The sequence below is a fragment of the Myxocyprinus asiaticus genome, chromosome 8, assembly GCF_019703515.2.
Source record: "Myxocyprinus asiaticus isolate MX2 ecotype Aquarium Trade chromosome 8, UBuf_Myxa_2, whole genome shotgun sequence".
NCBI classification, from domain to species: Eukaryota; Metazoa; Chordata; class Actinopteri; order Cypriniformes; family Catostomidae; genus Myxocyprinus; species Myxocyprinus asiaticus.
Genome location: NC_059351.1, coordinates 26,747,921 through 26,774,430, shown reverse-complemented (window position 1 = coordinate 26,774,430; position 26,510 = coordinate 26,747,921). Strand labels below are relative to the sequence as shown.

The 26,510-nt window shown below is 41.2% G+C and overlaps 1 protein-coding gene across 1 annotated transcript; it reads right to left on the bottom strand.

Moving 5' to 3' along the window:
• Window positions 1-1,073: 1,073 nt before the first annotated feature.
• On the bottom strand, window positions 1,074-12,296 carry LOC127444940 (PCI domain-containing protein 2-like). The gene is made up of 14 exons (XM_051704620.1): window positions 12,240-12,296; window positions 11,510-11,599; window positions 11,348-11,421; window positions 11,201-11,266; window positions 11,070-11,111; window positions 10,870-10,924; window positions 10,632-10,735; window positions 5,779-5,854; window positions 5,434-5,575; window positions 5,237-5,337; window positions 4,205-4,278; window positions 3,401-3,526; window positions 3,150-3,273; window positions 1,074-2,008 (listed from the first exon to the last, which is right to left on the bottom strand). Exons 1-14 carry the CDS (start codon window positions 12,273-12,275, stop codon window positions 1,919-1,921), a joined length of 1,200 nt encoding a protein of 399 aa, XP_051560580.1. The 5' UTR covers window positions 12,276-12,296; the 3' UTR covers window positions 1,074-1,918.
• Between the last annotated feature and the right edge of the window lie 14,214 nt (window positions 12,297-26,510).

The following is a 26,510-nucleotide window of genomic DNA, read 5'->3' as shown; positions in this document are numbered from 1 at the left end:
TTTGCTGGCCAGTCAAGCACACCAACACCATGGTCATTTAACCAACTTTTGGTGCTTTTGGCAGTGTGGGCAGGTGCCAAATCCTGCTGGAAAATGAAATCAGCATCTTTAAAAAGCTGGTCAGCAGAAGGAAGCATGAAGTGCTCCAAAATGTCTTGGTAAACGGGTGCAGTGACTTTGGTTTTCAAAAAACACAATGAACCAACACCAGCAGATGACATTGCACCCCAAATCATCACAGACTGTGGAAACTTAACACTGGACTTCAAGCAACTTGGGCTATGAGCTTCTCCACCCTTCCTCCAGACTCTAGGACCTTGGTTTCCAAATTAAATACAAAACTTGCTCTCATCTGAAAAGAGGACTTTGGACCACTGGGCAACAGTCCAGTTCTTCTCCTTAGCCCAGGTAAGACGCCTCTGACGTTGTCTGTGGTTCAGGAGTGGCTTAACAAGAGGAATACGACAACTGTAGCCAAATTCCTTGACACGTCTGTGTGTGGTGGCTCTTGATGCCTTGACCCCAGCCTCAGTCCATTCCTTGTGAAGTTCACCCAAATTCTTGAATCGATTTTGCTTGACAATCATAAGGCTGCGGTTCTCTCGGTTGGTTGTGCATCTTTTTCTTCCACACTTTTTCCTTCCACTCAACTTTCTGTTAACATGCTTGGATACAGCACTCTGTGAACAGCCAGCTTCTTTGGCAATGAATGTTTGTGGCTTACCCTCCTTGTGAAGGGTGTCAATGATTGTCTTCTGGACAACTGTCAGATCAGCAGTCTTCCCCATGATTGTGTAGCCTAGTGAACCAAACTGAGAGACCATTTTGAAGGCTCAGGAAACCTTTGCAGGTGTTTTGAGTTGATTAGCTGATTGGCATGTCACCATATTCTAATTTTTTGAGATAGTGAATTGGTGGGTTTTTGTTAAATGTGAGCCAAAATCATCACAATTAAAAGAACCAAAGACTTAAACTACTTCAGTCTGTGTGCATTGAATTTATTTAATACACGAGTTTCACAATTTGAGTTGAATTACTGAAATAAATGAACTTTTCCACGACATTCTAATTTATTGAGATGCACCTGTATATTTATAATTAAAAAAGGCCTTGTATTAAATTATCTAAATGTAATATGTAAGGAATAATTGATGACAGACCGTTGAATTGTTGAAAAATAATGCAGACCCAAGGTGGTAATGCACCTCAGGTGTGCATTATATTTCAACAATTCAATGTGCCGGAGTCAATTATTCCACTTATACCACGGTTACCACACCTTAAGACATCGTTCAGGGTTTTATCTCGAGACATTTTCTGGTTCACAGCCCCTAACCACATCCTCCACAATTTTAGCAATAAATGCATTGAGTTAATATGCTTTATTAATAAAAATTGTATACCCTTTCTTATATGCTGAAATTAGAACTTTCCTGACCCCTGAAAAAATAAAAAATAAATATTTTAGATTATTTGTCTCCTTTGTCTTATTTATACATTTTGGTTGATTTATACGTATTTTGTTTTCTTCACCTGTACTTGTCTTTGACTCAGTATAATTTTATCTTTAAATACATGATGTATGCACCATTACTGTAATGAGAAGCTGAAGAGAATCATAACTGAGAATAATGAGAATTAAAATAGACATTACAGTAATCAGAATTTTGGGTAAACTGTGTTTGTCATGAAAATAATGTCACAATGTGAAAAATCTTAATGGTCTTAAAATTAGGCTTTATTTTACTTATATATTTGGATATAGATCTTTACCTTTTATATTGATGTATAAAACCTGCATTATTGAATAAAACTGAGCAGACACTTACAAAACACTATCACATTTATTTGACATAATCAGTAAAAAAGACAAAGGAAAACCCTAAACCTAACTGAAGTTCATTCTCTGATGTTGTGTTTAAGACACACTGGACAGAGGAGGAAATGCATTCTGCTTGCTCACAACCAACTTCTGGTGCTGGTGAGAGATGTAACCTTTGATGTGACCCTGAAACACAGACACATTCAACATCACATTACAGAATAATCTCAAGCACAAAATAAAATCATATCAGACAAATAAGACAAGGTTTTCATCCTTAATACAGATATAGTTCCAAAACTTCATAGGAATCCATTGTTTCAATTAAAAATGTTAATTGTGGCAAAAAGTCATGCTTGGTGTGAAAAGGTCTTTAAGCAGCATCCTAACTGAAATGTAACCTCATTAGTGAGTGCTCTGGAGTGCTCTATATAGGCAGCAACTCCATGTAACACACAAGAGACTCAATTGATTTGAATGGAGGTTAGCATTAGAATGTTGCTAAGCTAACAACATCATAGTAAGCATAAAAATACACAGCACAAAGAAATATTAGGTAAAATAGTACATTTTTAATTAGATTGAACTGTTGTTATTAATACTTCCCAGTATTGGATAAACTGTCTTTGTGTCAGGTGCCTTAAAAAATACTGTCTAGGTAGGTAGCACACAAGTTTTGGAGCAGGGCTAGTGTGTATATAAACACTAATGTTCACTGCTACCATCAGGCAGGTGGTATCGCAGCATCAGGACCTGCACCAGCCGGCTTCATGACAGCTTCTTCCCCCAAGCAATCAGACTTATGAACTCTTGATCTCCCATGATCAAAATACATCAGCACTGCACTTTATTACTCTTACTCTTATATCTCACACTGGACTGTCATAATTATATTATTATTATATTATATTCTCTCTTAACAATTACCTACTGTACATTCTATATATACTATATATACTTTTTTTTATTGTATAATGTTTTCTATATTGTGTGTATTGTATACTGTACATTGTATGTTATTATTTGTATATTGTGTTGTGTGTAATTGTGTATATTATATTTTAAATTGTGTTGTAAATCTGATGTTTATTGTAATTGGTATATGTCTCATCACTGTCACGACTACTATGTTGCTCGGAACTGCACCCAAGAATTTCACACACTATTGCACTTGTGTATATTTTTGTGTGACAATAAAAGTGATTTGATTTGATTTGATTGATTTGATGTTGATTCCTGCATTAAAGATGTCAGACTCAAGTATAATCTATGCTAATGAGGAGAGACAGCCAACAGGAAGTGACACTGTGCGTAATGTGACCCTGACCATGTAAATGAGGTTGGCAAGAATGCACTGAACTTCATCGATGTCCACGTCCTCCACCTTCATCATCTTCAGTGCCACCAGGAACGCGTCCAGAGGAAGCTGATGGGTCTTCAGCAGATGATACCTGCACAAATCAAAACAGATTCTAATTTTCATTATTTTGGAGCCTGGATGTGCAAATGATGAAAGTGTGCTTGTAAAATTTTTGTTTCTCAACATGTGTGCTGTTGCTGTGTTTGTTATGCACTCACACTTTCTTAAAGAGATTCCTGTAGGTGATGATCTTCAGTTTCTCCAGAATGAGGAAGACTCCACAGCGGATGAAGAATGTCTCGTGTTTGACTAGAGCTTCATTCAAGAGTAGCAGGTTTCCCTCACTGACACACATGAAGAATGAGACAGCAGAGACATTCATGTTCACAGTGATTTCTGAAACACTGCGTTTGTGCACCATTTTGGATTTGATGGATAACATACGTTTTCAAACTCCTCCTCGGCTGTTTGTCTGATTCACATAAAATTAGGTCAACCTCATCTACAGACCCTCCTGACAATAAGGTATTAAACTAATTTTGATCCATCAAAGCGCTTTGTAGTTACAAGTCAATAAATTGTTTGCCGTGGCCCATTTTCGATTATCGACCACATATCTTGTCAACTCAAAATCCATACTTAACGAAACTAGGTGAACTTCAACATGTAGACATTTTGAAGATGCACACTCAATTTCGTCCAATTCTGCCAATAGAGGGCGCTGTTACTAAAAAAAACAACAACTCTGTAAACATTTCATCATGGAATTTGAAACTTGGCATGCATCTTCTTTGGTTGAAGTGCTAACACATTCTTAAAATACCGATTCAACAAAAATGGCCGCCAATAGCCAATAACATTTCAGCACTTAAACTGCGAATGGCAGATGACCATATAATTTTGCATAGACAAGCAGGGTTTCTACAAAAAGCTGCATACCAAATTTTAGTTATACTAAGTTAATTCACTCCATACTTTTTGCCTAAGCATAGAGCAAGTAGAAGTATATAGTGACGTTTTACCTCACAGCTTTGGTGACATCAGCAAACTGCATGAGGTCATATTTCTTCAGCAGCTGATTAGTGGGCATGTGACCCTATCGACACATGAGCATGAGAATAATCTTAAAAAATGCAATGAAAATCTGTTTATAAATGTAGAATAAGCAACATTTCTTATTTAAAACCATTGAAGTTCAAATCTATTACAGAACATTGATTTGATCACAGTATCACACCCGAAAAAGCCACAGATAATCAACCAGTAAATTATTGACAATACTAAGTATTAAACGGTATGTTCTGTTGGACAAAGTCTTTATCTGATTCTTTTATAATAGTAGACTGTACTGCTCTTTCAAGTTCCATTCATTTGAAACTTTGTAACAATTTGAAAAGATGTGGTGAAGTGTTATTGAACTGTCACGTACTCAACAAACCTGGAACTAAATATGAATTACCGTAGAACACCTTGGAATGTTTGTTAACCAATCAGAATCAAGCACTTAACAATGCCATGGCATAAATTAAAGGTGCTAAAAGCGATTTTAGCATTCCGAAGCTTTCATGTGACTGAGCCATTGAATTAGCCACGCCCCCTCATTCCAAAACCCCGCCCTCCAAAGACAATTTTGAGAACAAAACTGAGCAAAAGAGTAGCATTGTTTGTTACTGTGGCTGTCAAATTCAACAGTGGCACAATAGCACCCTCAACTGACAAACATTATGAATCATACAGTATCAATGATCCGCTTCAAATACAACTCGATAAGAATGAGCAAAATGATTAACGGGTGAAAAGCATCAGTGTCCGCCGACAATGTTTTTTTTTTTTTTTTTTGCTGTTTACAAAGTCTACAGCTGTCACAGAGACCGGTGAAAGGAGTAGGAAATATTTTTGCATACTTTTCCATGAAAAAATATCACTTTATCACTTTATGAAATGAGTGAATCGAAGCTTTCAAACCAAAACAGTCTAAAGTCAAACAGTCAACGTTTATAATTCCTTGATCTCCCCAACACAAATATTCTTCTAAACTCATCATCTTTTGTTACCAGCAGCATCTTGACAGGCAGCAGATAAATGAGGATCAGCCTCTTGTTCCTCTGACAGGAGCGATGACAGTGACTGAAGGAGAATGACAGATACTCCTCCGCTGAACAACACATGACAGAGATGAGCAGCTTCATTCAACATCCAGAACAATCCACTGAGAATCTGAACCGTAAAACACAGCAGTATGACGTGTCACCTGGTTTGAAGTCACTGTCAAACATTGCCTTTCTGCCCACGTAGTATTTATAGGTGACTCTCTGGCCCATGCTGTACTCGTCCTTCAGGTTCGAGCTGTCAATGGCTCGTATCAGAGGCTTACACAAGTGCAGTTTATTGATCTGACAAACACGCAAACAGCCAATAAATTACACTACACCAGGCTCCAAAACAGAAAATGAATTCCTGTGTTTTTGTTTTGATATTTCATAATGTTCTCTTCTAGGTCTTGTAAAGTATTTATAGGTACTCTTGTATCTGCAGTTTAAATAAAAAATAAATAAATAAATAAAAAATGTAAAAAAACAATTAAAACAAATCTTACTTTGAAGTAGATCTTGAAGAGTTGATTGATCAGAAACAACATTCCCCATTTCTTTGAGTCATCAATACCAGCACGACTGAAACACACAACAAACACCGTTTCACATGATGTTACACTGTTGCATATGCTGTAGACTCAGATGACACGCATAGGCCTGTCACGATAACTACTTTTGTTGGACGATATATTGTCCCAGAAATAACTGCGATAAACGATATTATTGTCATTTTAAGAAACAGTCTCTTCCTATTTTAAGTCCCTTTTTACACCTGGTGTTAAAATGCATTTCGGTTGATCCAATCACAAGTGATCACATTTATTCATTTTGCAGATCAAATCAAATTAAATCAAATCACATTTATTGTCACACAACCATCTACACAAGTGCAACAGTGGGTGAAAGTCTCACTGCAGTTCGCACCACCCTTTGCAGGGCTTTTCGGTTGTGGGGGGTGCTATTGCCGTACCAGGCAGTGATGCAGCCAGTCAGGATGCTCTCTACAGTGCTGGTGTAGAACCGTGTGAGGATGTGGTGGTTCATTCCAAACTTCCTCAGCCGTCTCAGGAAGAAGAGGCACTGATGAGCCTTCTTCACAATGGCCTCAGTGTGGACAAACCATGTGAGTTCCTCTGTGATGTGGACACGGAGGAACTTGAAGCTGCTGACTCTCTCCACCGGTGCTCCATTGATGGTGATGGGGCTGTCTTTTCTCCTGAAGTCCACCACAAGCTTCTTGGTCTTGCTGACGTTGAGGGAGAGGTTGTACTCCTGACACACTTAGTGACACACTAAGAATGTGCACCTTCTCTCTGTAGGCTGTTTCATCATTGTCAGTGATCAGACCTACCACCGTTGTATCATCAGCAAACTTGATGGCATTGGAGCTGTGTGTTGCCACACAGTCATGTGTGTACAGGGAATACAAGAGTGGGCTGAGAACACAGCCCTGCAGGGCTCCAATGTTGAGGGTCAGTGATGAGGAGATGTTGCTGCCCATTCTAACCACCTGGCATCTACTTGACAGGAAGTCCAGAATCCAGCTGCACAGCGAGTTGTTTAAGCCCAGAGCCCGGAGTTGGAGGGCACTATGGTGTTGAATGCTAAACTGTAGTCTACAAACAGCATTCTCACATAAGTGTTCCTTTTTTCCAGGAGGGAGAGAGCAGTGTGTAGTGTGGATGCAATGGCATCATCAGTTGCATCTACACTACACACTGCTCTCTCCCACCTGGAAAAAAGGAACACTTATGTGAGAATGCTGTTTGTGGGATTTGTGGGAGATGACTCACAAATGAGCAAAAACACAGGTAAACACATTGGTGTTTACACCTGGTATTATCATACGTCTCCTGTGACCACTCGTGTTCAGATCCCAAGAGGAGGGTCTTTGATTTCATGACGACATCAGTCATCACATCAGTGAATTACTACATGATTATAAAGTGCAAAAGAGTAAAAGAAAAAGAAGCACTGTTTCTCTCAATTATAATTGCATTTAATTTAATCACAAACCATTGTTCCTACTGTTAATGTAAATTAAAATGAAAACTAAATGAAAGCATTTCCATTAACTGAAATAAAAATAAAAACCAGAAATGATTGGAAAAAACTGAAACTAAAATATTTTTCATAACCCCTAAACGAACAAAAATAAAATAAAAATTACCTTGAATTAATTTTAGTTTTTTTTATACACACTACACAGTAAAGTAAATATGGGCAAAGTGGGACACTTTTGGAAATTGTACTATTTTTAGTCACTATTAATTATGATCCAAATACCACATAACCTGATATTATACATTTATAGAAAGCTTAGAATGTCTCCTACTTTAATCAAAAGTAAAAATTAAGAAATACTCGATACTGTGAAGAAGAACTTTTGGAGATCCTCTTTTGACCAAATCCCAGATTTTTTTTAAGGCAGTATTGGTGAGTGGGACAGAGGAAAATTCAAACTATAAAAATATCTACAAATTATTTGAATTCACTTTTGTATTTTCTTACACACTTCCACATCACAAATCATCATATGTAACATTTACAAACATTAACTCAACTTTTACTTTTTTATCACCATTGAAAAGATTTGCCTCAAATTTCTGTCATTTTCTTTACCATTGCTTTTCCCACAGGTGGCCATAAAATGAGCTCTGCCACACATACTGACATAAAATCATTCATTTAAAATCTCAAAGTGTTAATTGTTTCCTTCTCAAATATTAGTTTAGTAATGATTTTTAACTATTTAAGGAAATACATAGATATAATAGGGGTCAAGCTTAATTGTCCCACTTTACCCATCATTACCCTATATTATAAAATTTGAAACCTTTTCAATCCCCCTTAATTAAAGATGAAAATGTCACTAGACTTAACACAACACTGCCCTGAGAAATGTAACGACCTTAGACATTTTAAATTATACCAGTCAATGCTTTAACTTTTGCAGCCATAAAATACTAAAATTAAAACTAAACTGAAACTAGAAAACACTGAGAAAACGAAAACTAACAAAAATTAAACTGAAATTACAAATTGAATATTAAATAGAAATACAAACTAACATAAAAACCAAAATCTATAACAACCCTGTCACAAAAATGACATCAGGTTTAGATCAGGTTTAGAACAGAATCCTCTGTTAAAGATAATTATTAATTATTAAAATCAATAGAACATTGATGAGAATCAATGTTAGTTTTTTTTAATCCTTTAAATCAACAATTATTAAAGATAATCGTTAATTGTTAACATCGATGAAACATTAATTAAAATTAACACTAGCTTATTGATCATTCAAATTCAACAATCATCAAAGAAAATTATCAATTATCAAAAATCAATAGAATATTAATAAGGATTAATATTGATGGGGCACCACCCTGGAATCAGGGACTAATAACCAGATAGTATAACAGTCTCAATATTGGATTGTTTTCTTAGGAAAATCGACATCCGAAGAATATCGATTTCAGAAAAAAAAACAATGAATGAAGGCTTGAATCTGAGCACTGACATCCTGTCAGCATGTGACACAGGTGTATGCAAAACAAACCAAAACACTTCTCTTTGAAATATAACAAAGTTTATTTATGCAGTAATATCAATTAATAATTAATACAATGCAGTCAATAAACTTCCGACTTACAAATACAAACTAAACAGTGACATGATTAGATATGGAAACCAAAATAATCCGATAACACATGAGGGTGTGTATGTGAGAGTGTGTGTGTAAGGAGGGACGCGCACAAAATGGCGGACGTGACTCTCCTGGAGAGTATGTCACGCGAGACTTCCAGCCAGAGAATATGGCCGTGAATGTGGGTGGAGAGAAACCAGTCAATGGCGTCTACCAGTTTACCGCATGTATCCGCTTGTACGATAGCTTAGGGACAAAGCTGAGCTTTCACGAAGCTATCTACTAGCCAAAAATGTGTGCGAGAATGTTTGTGAGGGGTCGCGTGTATGTATGTATGTGTATGTGTGTGTTTGTGTGTGTGTGTGTGTGTGGTTAGTACGAGAGAGAGAGAGAGAGAATAAAGTGACTGCCCCAAAGCTGATTTTGTGATCGTGAGAGAGAAAGCAGCTGTTAGTTTATCACTCAGAGATGCGGTGGATGGCTCGTAAACCGTCACGCGGTCTTTGATTCTTTAATGGATAAACTCAGTGTGCCGGTCTCACCCGCGATGGCGGAAATGCACAACAGTCCAGTGTGGTTGGACTACAACACAGCAAATCTCATTCGTGATAATTAAATACCCTGAGTATTAGCCGCAATGAGAGGACTCGGCGGTCCATAAACTGTACAAGCAATAACCTTGATACACAAGAATAACACACTATAATATTCTATCTCTGCCCAGACGTAAACCTCTTACTTGAATCGTATGAGGACGTAGAATGTGTGTTCATCCGTCCTTTAACTCCGACTCAGTTCCTCGAGGCTCGGGTGATGACGGGAGGCCATTTCCTCGCTCTGTCGGCGGGCGGTACGGCTGCTGATTCTCTGCGGGCTGGCGGAGAAATCAGCGACGATGACTTGATTGAAGATGGAAGAGAAATCTTTTCTCTCTTCACTTCTGCAGGCAAACGGATGAAGATGCGGATTGCTCGGCGGTCTGCTTCGGATCCGTTAGAGTGTTCGGTGGAACACAGAGTAATCTCAACTCGTCCAGCGAGATGGAGATTGTATGGCCATAGTTTCAAGTTGGACGTTACTTCCTTGTGCCACGAGGATACACCTGAGAGCAGCGATGAGCTGCATCTACGCACGGCGAGCAAAGTTGCTGGAAGCAAATCCCGGAAGCATTTCAGAGGTATTTCTATTCCTGATGATGTCATGGTTGAGGGGCGTGCTGTCGTGTGCCTCATCCAATAGGAGTTGAGAGTTCGATCCTTTAGTGAGCAAGGCTTCATGGGATTTGTAGTCTGTTTTGGACTCCCTTTGTTTGATTTTGGTGCGGTTTTTATCAGTAAGATTTATGACTTTGTATTTGGGCCTGAGTTAGGTTTTACGACTGTGTTAGGCCTGCCTTTGTCTTCTATCTGAATACATGAGGCCCAACACCGGCACAGTTTAAACCCTTGTTTTGTGCAGCGGTTGACTGACAGGTAAGTAGGCGGCGCTTCACTGCTATTCCGAATGAGGTTGAAGCGGACAATGTTAAAACGTTTTGTACCCTATTTACACCTCTTTACCGACATCCTGTTTGGATCACCCAAAATGCATCTACATAACAGGTGTAAATTAAGAGAGCGGTTCTTGGTCAGAATAAAAGGTGAAGTGGACCACACTTTAGTGCCATAGTTAAAAGTCTGGCAACATAACGTGTGTGTGTAAACTCACTTGTCACTGGCACACACTCTGAAGCAGCTCATGAGTTGTTCGGCTGCTTTCTCCAGCATGTCACCAACCTTCCCTTTACCCTTTAACTGCAGCTGCTGCTCCGCCTGCCACCACAACACACACACATAAACATATATATTATACATTCATCTCACAACACAACACACACACACAATAAGAGACACTCTCTGGAGCAGCAGGATAGTTATAAATCTACACATGACACAGTTTCACTCACATTATTGGCAAATACCCTGAGGTCAATGGTCACTGCAAACATGATCGGCAAAGCCCTGGAAAAAAATGACTGTTTTACTGTGTTCCGTTTTAAAGACAAGTACTGTTGTTGTGTTTACAGTTTGATATAGTTACACTGTCACACACTGATTCACTTCTAATTGAGAAGGAGCAGAAATCATATCAATCTATGAGTCTCACCAATTCTCTTCTTTATGAGCTTGAAATGCTTTCAGGAATGATGTTCAATCGAGTTAAGGAAAGAAACTGATGGATAAAAACTCAATTTGCAATATTTTACACTTGAACTCCAATGTTCCAGAAAAGGATATTGAACGACAACTGTCTGGCATTTGTACGCCTCTACAAAGTCATGATTGGATACAGCGAATGTGCATCTGCAGAGAGAGAACGTTTACTGTACTATCTCATACTGTAAACATGAAGCACGGAGTGAACTGAAGTATGCAGATGTTCACCGGAGATGTGCGGCCACCATCTCATCATAGGGCGGCTCCAGTAACTGCTGACACTTTTCTTCTGGACTGGACAGCTGCAGACACACAGTTCACATGCGAAACCAAACACCTGTGAATGTGTATTGCGTTTGTACAGGTATAAGCAGTACATGTACGCAGTACCTGCAGTCGAGGATTGGCCACATGGGGATGTTTGAATGACAGCAGCTCTCCAGAGAACGACCCATCTCTGCTGTCTATGGCTTCAAGAACCTTACAGAAACAAAAGCAGTTCGTTTGTAGACAACTATTGACCTGTTTCAGTCACATGACATTTCCCTCACAGCCGTCATATTTGTGACCATCAGCAGGAGAAAACAATGCCGGTGAATGGAAAAACACCTGTGAAACAATATCAAGAAAAACCTCAAAAATTGCTTTTGATCCATGGCAAGTCACAGGAAAAGTTCATACAGGTCTGAAGATAGCACACATATTGCCAAATTAGACTTTCGCTGACATTTAAATATATTTTATCCACGATTCATCACCGTACGTCAGCGAGTCTGATGTGTGACCAATGAGTACACACGCCCACCAGTACATCACCGTAAACATCTCTTATTCAGAAGTTACAAATTTTTGTGTTGTTTTCTGGTCTGATTTAGTCACAGTATTAAAAAATATATGTGATGAAGAGCTACTTTTAGCTCTTGGAGAAGGCTTTTGTCACATCCCACAGCAAAGCACATTGAAGGAATATGGAACTTTGGGCACAAACTTGGCGGCGCAGTCATACACTGATGTCACATGAAACAGGACAATAGAAACAAAAATATACAGGACGAACATTTCACAAATACAGACGTCAACACTGGAGAATGTACTGTTCGTAAATAAGGTAAACTCTAACCTGCTGCAGGTACTGACTGAGTGTGATGTGAGCCATCGTGATCTCCAGTCATTTATCTGAAATACAGAATCAGCATTTATTCAACACAGGCTGTGGATTAAAACCTATTCAGTTGTCTACGTAGTCAATAACATTTTTGGGCATCATAGTGAGCTGACTATCTAGACAGCAGCATTTTTGGCATCGTAGTGAATTGACTATCTAGACAGCAGCATTTCTGGGCATCACAGTGAGCTGTCTACCTAGTCAACAAAATTTTTGGGCATCATAGTGAGCTGACTATCTAGACCAGGGATGGGAACTTTGAAGGGTGCACAGGCCAACATTTTTTCTCCATTCTACCAAGTGGCCGGATTACAAATCCGCACTCTAACAATGTTCACCCCTTTACTCAATTTCCTCATTATTGTGGGTAATCTATGCACAACTAATGCAATGTTCTTTTAAAGATTTTGTTACCTATATTAACATTTTTATTTAACAATATTTATAAAAACTAAAATAATTATTTTGTAACTTGCGTTTTTACTAAAACATGTCGTTCACATGTACAAATTAATGTTCAATTGACAAGCAATATACTTCAGACTTACATTTTCAAGAAAATTGATCTCATTTGCATTGTCTACATTTGCAACAGACAAACACACAAATGAACAGACAACATTTTCAACCCCACCTCATAAAACAGCTTATAGGTATTAGTTAAAATCTAAATATTATCATCAGTAACAATACTTGATACAAGAACATAACATTTCAGTGATTAATACAAAAAATGTCATCACCACAACACACACGCACAGACCGAACAGTCCCGTGCATCAGAGAACATTCTCGCTATTCGCAAGACTTCTCAACAATCAGTCAGGCATCTCAATCGCACATTTCTTCAAAGTTTCTCCCTCTTATAACAACTTTTTCATTTTTCACAAGCACGAGCGAAACAACATTAGATGTCTTTGGTGATTCCCGCACTGTCACGGATTTCGTAAAAACTTTTGATGTCTTTTACCCTTGTATTTTATTTACCCTTTACATCTGTGAGGAGAGCAGCTCTGGTGTATGTATCTCTCATACTGACGCCTCTTTGATCACTTGTTCAATGGTGTATTTGCGAATCAAATTGTAATATTTAATGACAGATTTCGTATCCAGGCAAACAAAAGACATGGGTTCCACCTGCGTACATTAACAATAGCTTGCACTATGTCGCTGACAAGCTGAGATAAAATTTAGCTCAATTAACCTTATAAATGATAAGCAAGTGTAAGATGTTGCATGCTAGAATCCTACAGTGATCAGCAGGTCTGCTAAGAACAAGCGACCTCTTCTGGTCAATAGTTGTAATAACATCATAAACTGAATGCAATCTTTACATAATCCCTTCGTCAAAGAAATAAAATAAATCCTCAGTCTTGTCCGAAAGCCCGTATTCAACGATACAGAGGGACGTATGCGGCCTGCAGGGCGCCAGCTGCCCATCCTTGATCTAGACAGTAGCATTTTTGGGCATCGCAGGGAGCTGACTATCTAGACAGCAACATTTTTGGGCATCATAGTGAGCAGCCAATCTAGACAGTACAGGTGCATCTCAATAAATTAGAATGTCGTGGAAAAGTTCATTTATTTCAGTAATTCAACTCAAATTGTGAAACTCGTGTATTAAATAAATTCAATGCACACAGACTGAAGTAGTTTAAGTCTTTGGTTCTTTTAATTGTGATGATTTTGGCTCACATTTAACAAAAACCCACCAATTCACTATCTCAAAAAATTAGAATATGGTGACATGCCAATCAGCTAATCAACTCAAAACACCTGCAAAGGTTTCCTGAGCCTTCAAAATGGTCTCTCAGTTTGGTTCACTAGGCTACACAATCATGGGGAAGACTGCTGATCTGACAGTTGTCCAGAAGACAATCATTGACACCCTTCACAAGGAGGGTAAGCCACAAACATTCATTGCCAAAGAAGCTGGCTGTTCACAGAGTGCTGTATCCAAGCATGTTAACAGAAAGTTGAGTGGAAGGAAAAAGTGTGGAAGAAAAAGATGCACAACCAACCGAGAGAACCGCAGCCTTATGATTGTCAAGCAAAATCGATTCAAGAATTTGGGTGAACTTCACAAGGAATGGACTGAGGCTGGGGTCAAGGCATCAAGAGCCACCACACACAGACGTGTCAAGGAATTTGGCTACAGTTGTCGTATTCCTCTTGTTAAGCCACTCCTGAACCACAGACAACATCAGAGGCGTCTTACCTGGGCTAAGGAGAAGAAGAACTGGACTGTTGCCCAGTGGTCCAAAGTCCTCTTTTCAGATGAGAGCAAGTTTTGTATTTCATTTGGAAACCAAGGTCCTAGAGTCTGGAGGAAGGGTGGAGAAGCTCATAACCCAAGTTGCTTGAAGTCCAGTGTTAAGTTTCCGCAGTCTGTGATGATTTGGGGTGCAATGTCATCTGCTGGTGTTGGTCCATTGTGTTTTTTGAAAACCAAAGTCACTGCACCCGTTTACCAAGAAACTTTGGAGCACTTCATGCTTCCTTCTGCTGACCAGCTTTTTAAAGATGCTGATTTCATTTTCCAGCAGGATTTGGCACCTGCCCACACTGCCAAAAGCACCAAAAGTTGGTTAAATGACCATGGTGTTGGTGTGCTTGACTGGCCAGCAAACTCACCAGACCTGAACCCCATAGAGAATCTATGGGGTATTGTCAAGAGGAAAATGAGAAACAAGAGACCAAAAAATGCAGATGAGCTGAAGGCCACTGTCAAAGAAACCTGGGCTTCCATACCACCTCAGCAGTGCCACAAACTGATCACCTCCATGCCACGCCGAATTGAGGCAGTAATTAAAGCAAAAGGAGCCCCTACCAAGTATTGAGTACATATACAGTAAATGAACATACTTTCCAGAAGGCCAACAATTCACTAAAAATGTTTTTTTTATTGGTCTTATGATGTATTCTAATTTTTTGAGATAGTGAATTGGTGGGTTTTTGTTAAATGTGAGCCAAAATCATCACAATTAAAAGAACCAAAGACTTAAACTACTTCAGTCTGTGTGCATTGAATTTATTTAATACACGAGTTTCACAATTTGAGTTGAACTACTGAAATAAATGAACTTTTCCACGACATTCTAATTTATTGAGATGCACCTGTAGAATTGTTGTGCATCATAATGAGCAGCCTATCTAGACAACAGCATTTCTGGGCATCATACGCTCGGAAACGATGTCTGAAAATGTTGCTGTCTAGTTAGCCAGCTTACTAAGTTTAGAGACATAGCCATGCAAGCACTTAAATTATGGTTCAACGCCTACAGAATGCATTACTGTACACAGTTAATGTAAGCATCTAGTGTGTGATAGAGAAGCGCTGCCGTGTACTGTAGTAAGTAAAATATCAAGTATGCTTTAAATTCAGTGCACATCTATCGAGCTGTTAATTTCTTCATTCTGTCCATTATAAACACTGAACATAATCAGAAATGTCATTATATAATCTGATAACTCTCTGTAAACACAATGAATTCAAAGACAATCATGTTTATTTACCTCAATTCATTCACATCACTGTCTGGCGCGCGCGCACTTCACTCGCGCAGACCCCGCTGACGTCACACCCACATTTCCTGTTTACATCTGCGAACACACAGCTGTTGATTCCAAACGTCACTTGTGACAGATAGAAGACAAAATTATAAAATACATCAATTAGACCAATCTGTATGGTTATGGTTATTATTTTTTTTATTTCATTTCATTTCATTTAATTCCATTCCATTTTATTTTATTTTTCTTTATTATGTGTAAATTGACTCTTATGATTTCATGCAGAGTATATTTAGTGATCCTCCAGCGGCAGATTCGCTGTAGGACGGAGGAGGAGAGGTTTGGCGTTTGATTTGAATGGGGTTCTGCAGCGATCGTGACAAAACACGTGCAACGTTCTACTTGGAGGATCGCGGAGCTGGCAGAGCAGCCACAGGAAGATCAGCTGATTTGACGAAGAGAGTTGCTAGGTTGGCGTGAAGCAAGATTCAAATAGGAGAGTGAGAGAGAAAAAAAACAAAAATTGGATAAAGGGTTCACTGGAGTGGGGTGAACCAGGAAGATAGATGAGCAAACAATGGTGGTAGGGAAAAAACTTCTTATTGTTTATGGCAGAGGTAGTCAACTGTATGGTACAGACAGAAAGAAGAACAGAAAAAAAAAAAAACAGATTATTGTTAAAGTTACTGAAAAGTTTCTTGAAATAAGAGGAATTTCTTGGGACGTGATTATGGATGAGTTGACAGCAGAAATGCAACATAGTCAGGGTTCATGTCCTGGATAATAAAAATATGTTAGTCATTTTACAATGGAATGCAAGAAGTTTAGTGGCAAATGTGCAGGAATTAAAAAGTTATATAAATAAGCTGGAAATAAAACCCGATATGATTTGTATTCCGGAATCGTGGCTTAAATTAAGATTGGATTTTGTGCTGAAGGGATATTCAAGTGTAAGGAGGGATAGGGAAACAGGAAATGGAGGTGGATATATAATCTTTATAAAATATGGTATAGCCATATAGAGCGATAGGAAAAGGGTTGAATATAGAGTATGTGGTAATAGAGATTTGGGTCAAGAAGAGAAATGATGTAGTGTGTAATTTTTATAATCCATGTAGAAAGTTAGATGTAATGGAGCTTGAAGAAGTTGAAGGATTAGATGGGGAAAGGGTAATTTGGTGTGGAGATTTTATTGCACATCACATTATGGGGTGGGAAAAATGTAGATAATAATGGACTGGTAATAGCGAGAATACTAGAAGGAAAGAATATGGTATGTTTAAATGATGGGAGGGCAACAAGTATAGATATGGCAACAGGATTAGAATCAGTAGTGGACTTAATTGTTTCTAGTTCATTAGGAGGGGTTGTGAATTGGGAAGTATTAAAGGAATGTACAATAGGAAGTGATAATTTTCCAATCATGAGTTGTATCATGATCGAAGGAGGGTTAAAGAGAGAAAATCCAAGAATAATGGGGAGGTGGGTGTTAGAAAATGCTGATTGGGGTGAATTTAGTAATTTGAGTGAAGAAGGCTTTAAAAAATTGAGGTAAATGAAAAGAATATAATAGAAGAAGTGAGTAAAGAGATAAACTTAGTTAGACAATTTTCTGCTTCTCAAAGTATTCCAAGAAGTAAAGGGAAAAGGAAAGAGAAGATAGTTCTGTGGTGGACTGAGGATTGTTCAAATCAAATCAAATCAAAATCAAATCACTTTATTGTCACACAGCCATATGCACAAGTGCAATGGTGTGTGAAATTCTTGGGTGCAGTTCCGATCAACATAGCAGTCGTGACAGTGACTGTACCAATTTACAATAACATCAAATGAACACAGCACAATCTAAACATCTGATATACACATAATTACACTCAACAATATACAAATAATAACATACACTGTACAGTATACAATACGCACTATATAGATACACATTATTCAATAAAAATAAAATACAAATATATAAAAAAGTATATATAGTAGTATATATAGAATGTACAGTATTGTACTGTATTTTATTTTTTATTTTTTGGGGGGATTTTTCCCCTTTTTCTCCCAATTTGGAATGCCCAATTCCCGATGCGCTCTAAGTCCTCGTGGTCGCATAGTGATTCGCCTCAATCTGGGTGGTGGAGGACGAATCCCAGTTGCCTCCGTGTCTGAGACAGTCAACCCGCGCATCTTATCACGTGGCTTGTTGAGCGCATTGCCACGGAGACATAGCGCGTGTGGAGGCTTCACGCCATCCACTGCGGCAACCACGCTCAATTCACCATGTGCCCCACCAAGAACAAACCACATTATAGCGACCACGAGGAGGTTACCCCATGTGACTCTACCCTCCCTAGCAACCGGGCCAATTTGGTTGCTTAGGAGACCTGGCTGGAGTCACTCAGCACACCCTGGGATTCGAACTAGTGAACTAGTGAACTCCGGGGGTGGTAGCCAGCGTATTTTACCACTGAGCTACCCAGGCCCCAGTATTGTACTGTATTGACATTCAGGCTGTCAGTTGATAGTCAGTTGTTAAGAGAGAATATAATATAATAATAATATAATTTATGACAGTCCAGTGTGAGATATAAGAGTAAGGGTAATAAAGTGCAGTGCTGATGTATTTTGATCGTGGGAGATCAAGAGTTCATAAGTCTGATTGCTTGGGGGAAGAAGCTGTCATGGAGTCGGCTGGTGCGGGTCCTGATGCTGCAATACCGCCTGCCTGATGGTAGCAGTGAGAACAGCCCATGGCTCGGGTGGCTGGAGCCTCTGATGATCCTCCGAGCTTTTTTCACACACCGCCTTGTATATATTTCCTGGAGGGAGGGAAGCTCACCTCCGATGATGTGTCTGGCAGTTCGCACCACCCTTTGCAATGCTTTGCGGTTGTGGGCGGTGCTATTGCCGTACCAGGCGGAGATGCAGCCAGTCAGGATGCTCTCTACAGTGCAGGTGTAGAACCATGTGAGGATGTGGCGGTTCATACCAAACTTCCTCAGCCGTCTCAGGAAGAAGAGGCGCTGATGAGCCTTCTTCACAACGACTTCAGTGTGGATGGACCATGTGAGTTCCTCAGTGATGTGGACACCCAGGAACTTGAAGCTGCTGACTCTCTCCACTGGTGCTCCATTGATGGTGATGGGACTGTGTTCTCTGTCTTTTCTTCTGAAGTCCACCACAAGCTCCTTTGTCTTACTGACATTGAGGGAGAGGTTATGCTCCTGACACCAGTGTGTCAGAGTGTGAACCTCCTCTCTGTAGGCTGTTTCATCATTGTCAGTGATCAGACCTACCACCGTCGTGTCATCAGTAAACTTAATGATGGCATTGGAGCTATGTGTTGCCACACAGTCATGTGTGTACAAGGAATACAGTAGTGGGCTGAGAACACAGCCCTGTGGGGCTCCAGTGTTGAGGGTTAGTGATGAGATGTTGCTGCCTATTCTAACCACCTGGCGTCTGCTTCTGACAAGAAGTCCAGGATCCAGCTGCACAGCGAGCTGTTTAAGCCCAGAGCCCCGAGTTTCTCTTCTAGCTTGGAGGGCACTATGGTGTTGAATGCTAAGCTGTAGTCTACAAACAGCATTCTCACATAAGTGTTCTTTTTTTCCAGGTGGGAGAGAGCAGTGTGTATTGTAGATGCAATGGCATCATCAGTGGAGCGGTTGTTGCGGTTAGCAAACTGCAACGGGTCAAGAGAGAGAGGCAGCACAGAGCAGATGTAATCTCTGATTAGTCTCTCAAAACATTTGCTGATGATGGGGGTCAGAGCAACAGGACGCCAGTCATTTAAGCAAGTTATTTTTGATTGCTTTGGAACAGGCACAATGGTGGATGTTTTAAAGCATGTGGGGACTACAGACAAAGAGAGGGAAAGGCTGAAAATGTCCGTAAAAACACCAGCCAGCTGGTTCACGCACGCTCTGATGTCACGGCCCGGAATGCTGTCTGGGCCCACGGCTTTGCGGATATTCACATGTCGGAAGGATCGGGATACATCCACTACAGAGACGGGGAGTGAACTAACCTCTGTAGCTTCGGCCGCGAGAGCTCTCTCCGTGAGGGCGGTGTTATTTTCCTCAAAACGAGCATAAAAATTATTTAGCTCATCCGGGAGAGAGGCAGCGGTGTTCATGGTGGAGTTTTTATTCCCTTAAAAGTCCGTGATGATGTTAATTCCCTGCCACATGCTTCTAGAGTTGGTGGTGTTAAACTGTCCTTCAATCTTGCTCCTGTACTGGCGCATTAAGTGCCGCGCGAACATCGTTATTTATCCATGGTTTCTGATTCGGATAGATCCGTATTGTTCTGGTCGGAACCACGTCCTCCATGCACTTTTTGATGAAACACATTACACTATCAGCGTAAAGCTCGATGTCATCATCAGAGGCGGACTGGAACATCTCCCAGTCCGTGTGATCAAAACAGTCTTGTAGTGTAGAATCTGATTGGTCCGACCAGCACTGGATCGTTCTGAGGGTGGGTGCTTCCTGTTTCAATTTCTGCATGCAGAAGCAGAATGGAAGAGTGGTCCGATTTGCCAAATGGTGGGCAGGGGAGGGATTTGTAGCCATCCCGGAAGGGAGAGTATTAATGGTCCAAAACCCAGTCCCCTCGTGTGTTGAAACTAATGTGATGGTGGTATTTTGGTGCAACTGATTTTAAACTGGCTTTATTAAAGTCCCCGGTCACAATGAACGAGGCCTCAGGGTGCGCGGTTTCCTGCTCACTTATACTTCCATACAGATCCTTGAGTGCCCGGTCTGTGTCGGCTTGTGGGGGGATGTACACAGCTGTGATAATGACCGCTGTGAATTCCCTCGGTAGCCAGAATGGTCGACACAGAAGCATGAGAAATTCCAGATCAGGAGAGCAGAAAGACTTGATAGAATGTATGTTCCTCTGATCACACCAGGATTTGTTGATCATAAAACATACTCCACCACCTCTGCTTTTACCTGAGAGGTCTTTCGCTCTGTCCGCTCGGTGCACGGAGAACCCCGCGGGTTCAATGGCTGAGTCTGGAATCTCCGCAGACATCCAAGTTTCCGTAAGGCAGATAATGCAGCCATCCCTCGTCTCTCGTTGGAAAGAGATCCACGCTTTCAGCTCGCAAAGCTTGTTACCCAGAGACTGAAAATTTGCCAGTAGAATAGTGGGTAGCGGGGGTCGATTTGCGCGGCGTCTTACTCTGATGAGAACGCCGGCTCTGTTTCCCCTTTTCCTTTTGCGTTTCCGCGGCCGGGCAGCCCAGACAAAGGGGCAGACTACTTATCAGTATACATTGGAGAACTAATGGCCATTTGGATGGCCTTACAGAAAATAAAGACTCTCACTCAGACTCTATCTCTACTTTATTAAGTCTGGAAGTTCAACAATCAAATAGTAGGCAGGATATTGTAGTAGAAATACTTAAACACTTGAATATTTTGGAACAAAGAAATATATAACTATTTTTTTATTTTTATTTTTTATTTTTTGTGGGTCCCAGCTCATGTAGGAGTAGGAGGGAATGAAATTGCAGATAAGCTGATGAAAGAGGCAACAGAAAGAAGTGATGTAGATATACAAATTCCATACAGTAGATCAGAGTTCAAAACAATAATAAAGTGACAAGCAAATCAATCCTGGCAGAGCCATTGGGATTTAGGGGTGAATGGGAGAAATTTATATGATATTCAACCTGTGGTAGGACAAGGTAGGCAGACTACAGGAAACAGGAAAGAAGATTGTATAATATCAAGACTTAGATTGGGGCATACATGGTTAAACAGCACAATATGTTTAATGGGTAAACATACATCAGGACTGTGTGAATTGTGTGGAGTAAGTGAAACTGTGGAACATGTGTTAACCCTCTGGGGTCTGAGGGTGATTTGGGCCCTGGAAAAGTTTTGACATGCCTTGACATTTGTGCTTTTTTCAGTTGCTTAAAAACATATTAACGGCTAAAGTCTTTTAACACTGTATTCAGCACAAACAATAATATGTGAACAACATGTATGTACATGTTTGTATTTTTGAGAAAATAACGTTTATGCGTGGTTTTTGAAAAAACTGTTTTCTATTTTAATATATTGTAAAATGCAATTTATTCCTGTGATCAAAGCTGAATTTTCAGCATCATTACTGCAGTCTTCAGTGTCACATGATCCTTCAGAAATCATTCTAATATACTGATTTTCTAATATGGGCATATTTAAAGCACATTTTACACATTTTCACCCCAACAGATATTTGCAAGCACAAGCTTCGTTGATGATAATGAGGCAGCATAAACACTAGTTAAAATATAATCTAAATATTCATATTATTTTTATATCATATTACATATATTTATATCATACAGCATACAATTTAAATACCTGCTTTAGCCAAAACAACATTTAAATGTAACTAAAATTTGCCTATTAGGACATATTTCAAATTTCAATACTCTGAATCCTGGCTGGCAAGTCTGGAAATAGTCCAACTAGTAAAATATGTCCATGTTTATATAAAATAGCATGTCAACTAACATGTAAGTAAGACTAAATGACTTACTCATACGAAATTGTATCCTCGGCTGGATCAAGTCGCTCTTCAAAATGCAAATGTTCCTCGTCGGATTCCCGCTTTTCTTCTGAGGAAAATGTGAACTCTTCGTCACTATCCAGGAGCTTCCTCACCTGTGTAGCGTGCCATCTTCCAAACACATATCGGATACCGGTAAGAGTAAAAGGGGATACACATCAAGCTTTGGTGGATACAGGTTGTTCTCAAACCTCGATCCACCAACGCTTGGTGCAAGGCGGGGCATTGGATAAAAATAAACTGGTGAGGGTGAGGTGTGTGCATGGTGACATTCACAGGTATCCGATGGTTACCACTGAGATACGATTCAGGGAAAAAAGGCATAGAGTCGAGGCCACGGTTAATTCCCGCCACACCCATCCACTAATTCTGGGAACCAAATGGCCCGGTTTTAAGAATCTATTGAGGGTAATATGTGTAGATGGGTCCTGCAAAGTAGGGGAGTGGGGTGTGACGTGCGATACTATGGCTGGTGAGGCAGTGCCAGGGCCGTCAATATCGGCTCCTTGTCAGGATTACGCAGACGAGGGAATTCCCATTCTCAGGGGCTTCCCTGAGGGGGATTTCCCTCTGGAGCAGTCGTGTGATGAGTCCCTCAAGCACGCCTTCGACCAAGTGAAGGTAATTGGTGGTCAACAGCTCCAGCCTGGTGTTGCGCTCACATACCTGTACTTTTCTATTATTAAAGAGCGGTTGTATCGAGTGACGCAGGACACTCAAACCAAAGAGAATACAACTCCGCTGTTAGTACCAAAGGGCCGTCGGGAAACACTCTTCCAGGCGGCTCACTATAATTCAATTGCTGTCCACTTAGGTCATGAAAAGACTTTGAACCATATAATGGCCCGTTTCTTTTGGCCGGGCATTCACGGGGACGTTCGAAAGTGGTGTGCGGCGTGCCGTGAATGTCAGTTGGTAAATCCACCGGCCACCCCAAAAGCGCCATTGCGCCCATTGCCGTCGATCGAGATCCCCTTCGAAAGAATTGCCATGGATCTCGTCAGGCTATTAGAACAGACTGCACGTGGATATCGCTTTGTATTAGTTCTGGTGGACTATGCAACATGATATCCGGAAGCAGTGCCCCTGCGCAACATCTCAGCATGTAGTGTTGCAGAGGCACTTTTCAAAATTATCTCCCGAGTGGGTATTCCAAAGGAAATCCTCACTGATCAAGGCACAACATTCATGTCAAGTACACTACGCAAACTATACGAATTATTAGGCATTATGTCGATTCGCATCAGCGTTTATCACCCGCAAACCTACGGGTTGGTCGAACGATTTAATAAGACCTTAAAAAACATGATTCGTAAGTTTGTACATGAAGATGCTAAAAACTGGGATAAGTGGCTCGAACCCCTGCTGTTTGCAGTACGAGAGGTCCCGCAAGCCTCCAACGGGTTTTCCCCATTTGAGCTACTGTATGGGCGCTGGCAGCGAGGCGTGCTTGACGTCATACGGGAAGCTTGGGAGAAAGGACCTTCGAATAGTAAAAATCAAATTCAATACTTTCTTGACCTTAGAGCAAATCTCCACACTTTGGGGCAGGTAACACAGGAGAATTTGCTCCAAGCGCAAGAACGTCAACGCCGACTGTACGACAGGGGCACTCAACTACGGGAATTCGCACAGGGAGATAAAGTGCTTGTATTGCTGCCCACCTCGAGCTCCAAATTACTCACCAAGTGGCAAGGAATCTTTGAGGTCACACAATGAGTCGGAGATCTCGATTATGAGATTAGGCGAACAGATAGGAGAGGGGCACGTCAAACCTACCACCTCAACCTCCTCAAACCATGGAGGGAGGCGATACCTGTAGCCTTGGCGACGATAGTTCAGAGAGGGTGGAGCTCGGGCCGGAGGTATTTCCCAAATCAAGTTTATTCACCCCGGACCCTAGCGGAGACCACCTCTCACTGTCGCAGCTTACAGATATTGCCAGGTTGCAAGCGGAGTTCACGAACGTGTTTTCACACCTACCCAGTCGCACGAACCTCATAGAACACCATATTGAGACCACTCCGGGGCTGGTGGTTCCTAGCCACCCCTATCGTCTTCCTGAACACAAGAAAAAGATTGTTCAGGAAGAATTATAGGCAATGCTTGAAATGGGCATAATACAAGAGTTGCACAACGATTGGGCCAGCCCAGTAGTTTTGGTATCGAAGAGCGACGGCTAGGTCCGCTTCTGTGTTGACTAACGGAAAGTGAATGCGTTGTCCAAATTTGACACTTATCCAATGCCGCGAATTGACAAGTTACTCGATCGGTTGGGCGCGGCTCCATTTTATTCGACGCTGGACTTAATGAAGGGTTATTTGCAGATCCCTTTAACGCCAGTGTCCCGAGAAAAGACAGCTTTTTCCACACCATTCGGATTACACCAATTTGTGACTCTTCCGTTCGGTTTGTTCGGAGCCCCAGCCACATTTTAGCGCCTTATGGACAAGGTCCTCAGACCGCACACGGCATATGCCGCCGCATATCTAGATGACATCATCATTTACAGTAATGAATGACAGCGGCATATGCAACATCTGATGGCTGTCCTGAGAGCACTGAGACAGGCGGGACTCACGGCCAACCCGAAGAAGTGCGTAAATGGGCGGGTGGAAGTTAGGTATCTGGGGTTCCACTTGGGTCACGGGCAGGTGCGTCCACAGGTTGACAAAACCCCAGCGATCGCAGCCTGCCCGGCGACCAATACCAAAAAGGGGGTACGGCAGTTTTTGGGGCTGGCTGGCTACTACCGAAGGTTTGTGCCTAGTTATTCTGATGTCACCAGCCCGTTGACTGACCTTACTAAAAAGGGGGCTCCTGATCCAGTCCAGTGGACAGAGTCGTGCCAACAGGCCTTCCTTAAGGTAAAGTCCGCACTGTGTGGGGGGCCGCTTTTACATGCACCTGATTTCTCTTTCCCCCTTTTTTTGCAGACTGATGCATCTGACAGGGGGCTGGGTGCGGTGCTCTCGCAGGAGGTGGGAGGGGAGGATCGGCCAGTGCTATTTATTCGCAAGCTCTCCTTCAGGGAGACAAAATATGGTACCATCGAGAAAGAGTGTCTTGCAATTAAGTGGGCTGTTCTGACCCTCCGCTGCTACCTGCTGGGGTGAGCCTGTGCCCTCTGTTCCAATCACGCTCCTCTGCAGTTGCTCCACCGCATGAGGGATACTAAAGCACGGATCACCCATTGGTATCTGGCTCTCCAGCCCTTTAAATTCAAGGTGGTCCACAGACCGGGGGCGCAGATGGTTGTGGCTGACTTTTTCTCCAGAAATGGGGGGGAGTAGGCAGGCCGGATGTTGCCCCGGCCTGAGTCAGTGGTGGGGGCATGTGGTATGGGGGCGTGGTCATGTGTCGTTCTGCGGGAGAGAGAGAGCGGTAAGGCTCGTCACCTGGTTCATAATTATCTCTAACACCTGTCTCTCACTATAGTGATGGCGGAGGGAGACTTAAAAGGCACGCCAGAGCATCATAGGGGAGAGAGAATGACCAGAAAGCACAACAGTCAGAGTGCCTGAGAGTGTGCTACATTAACTTAACATTAACGTGTGTGTGAAAACTGAAAATTAAAGCGCTAACCTTGAACCTGCTTCGTTGTCTCTTGACTCCTCCATTGCCCCAAACTAAGAACATTTTCACACTTTGTTAAAACAGTTGATGATTCACAGTTCTGCATGCATTAGTGTGAAGTTGAAAATGGCAAGCTGAGAAAACAAGCCGCAAGATAAAAGCCCCTGCGTCATTCAAGTCTCCTGTCTGGGAACTTTTTCATTTTGCGGTCAATCAAAACAGTGATGGTCAAAAAACATTTACAAAACAGGCACTGTTTGCAGAAATTGCTTGACGCGAGTGCTGTATACTGGTAATACATCGATGTTTGATTATTTATTTACGCTGACATCACTTGGGAATATATAGCGCACGGTGCGCACAGAGCCGCAGGTGAGCCTGAAACTGCACACAGACACAATCCCTTCCGTCTTTAAACAGGCACTCACTGCTAGTTCGGACAGACATGAAACAAGAACTAAAGTGCTCAGGGTGTTCATTGCCAAAGTTATGTTGCCTTTACTCCGTTGATGTGGGATTTCCACATATGATTAAAACACTCATGTTCCATTACAACATCCCTTC

Bases quoted from the DNA above. Each gene is read 5' to 3' on its own strand.
- LOC127444940 (XM_051704620.1), bottom strand. From the start codon at position 12,275: ATGGCTCACATCACACTCAGTCAGTACCTGCAGCAG. The intron at 11,267-11,347 runs GTGAACATCTGC...CTCTCTCTGCAG, and splicing joins ATGGTGGCCGCACATCTCCG to ATGCACATTCGCTGTATCCA. The intron at 3,527-4,204 runs GTAAAACGTCAC...CATGTGTGTCAG, and splicing joins GATGTCACCAAAGCTGTGAG to TGAGGGAAACCTGCTACTCT.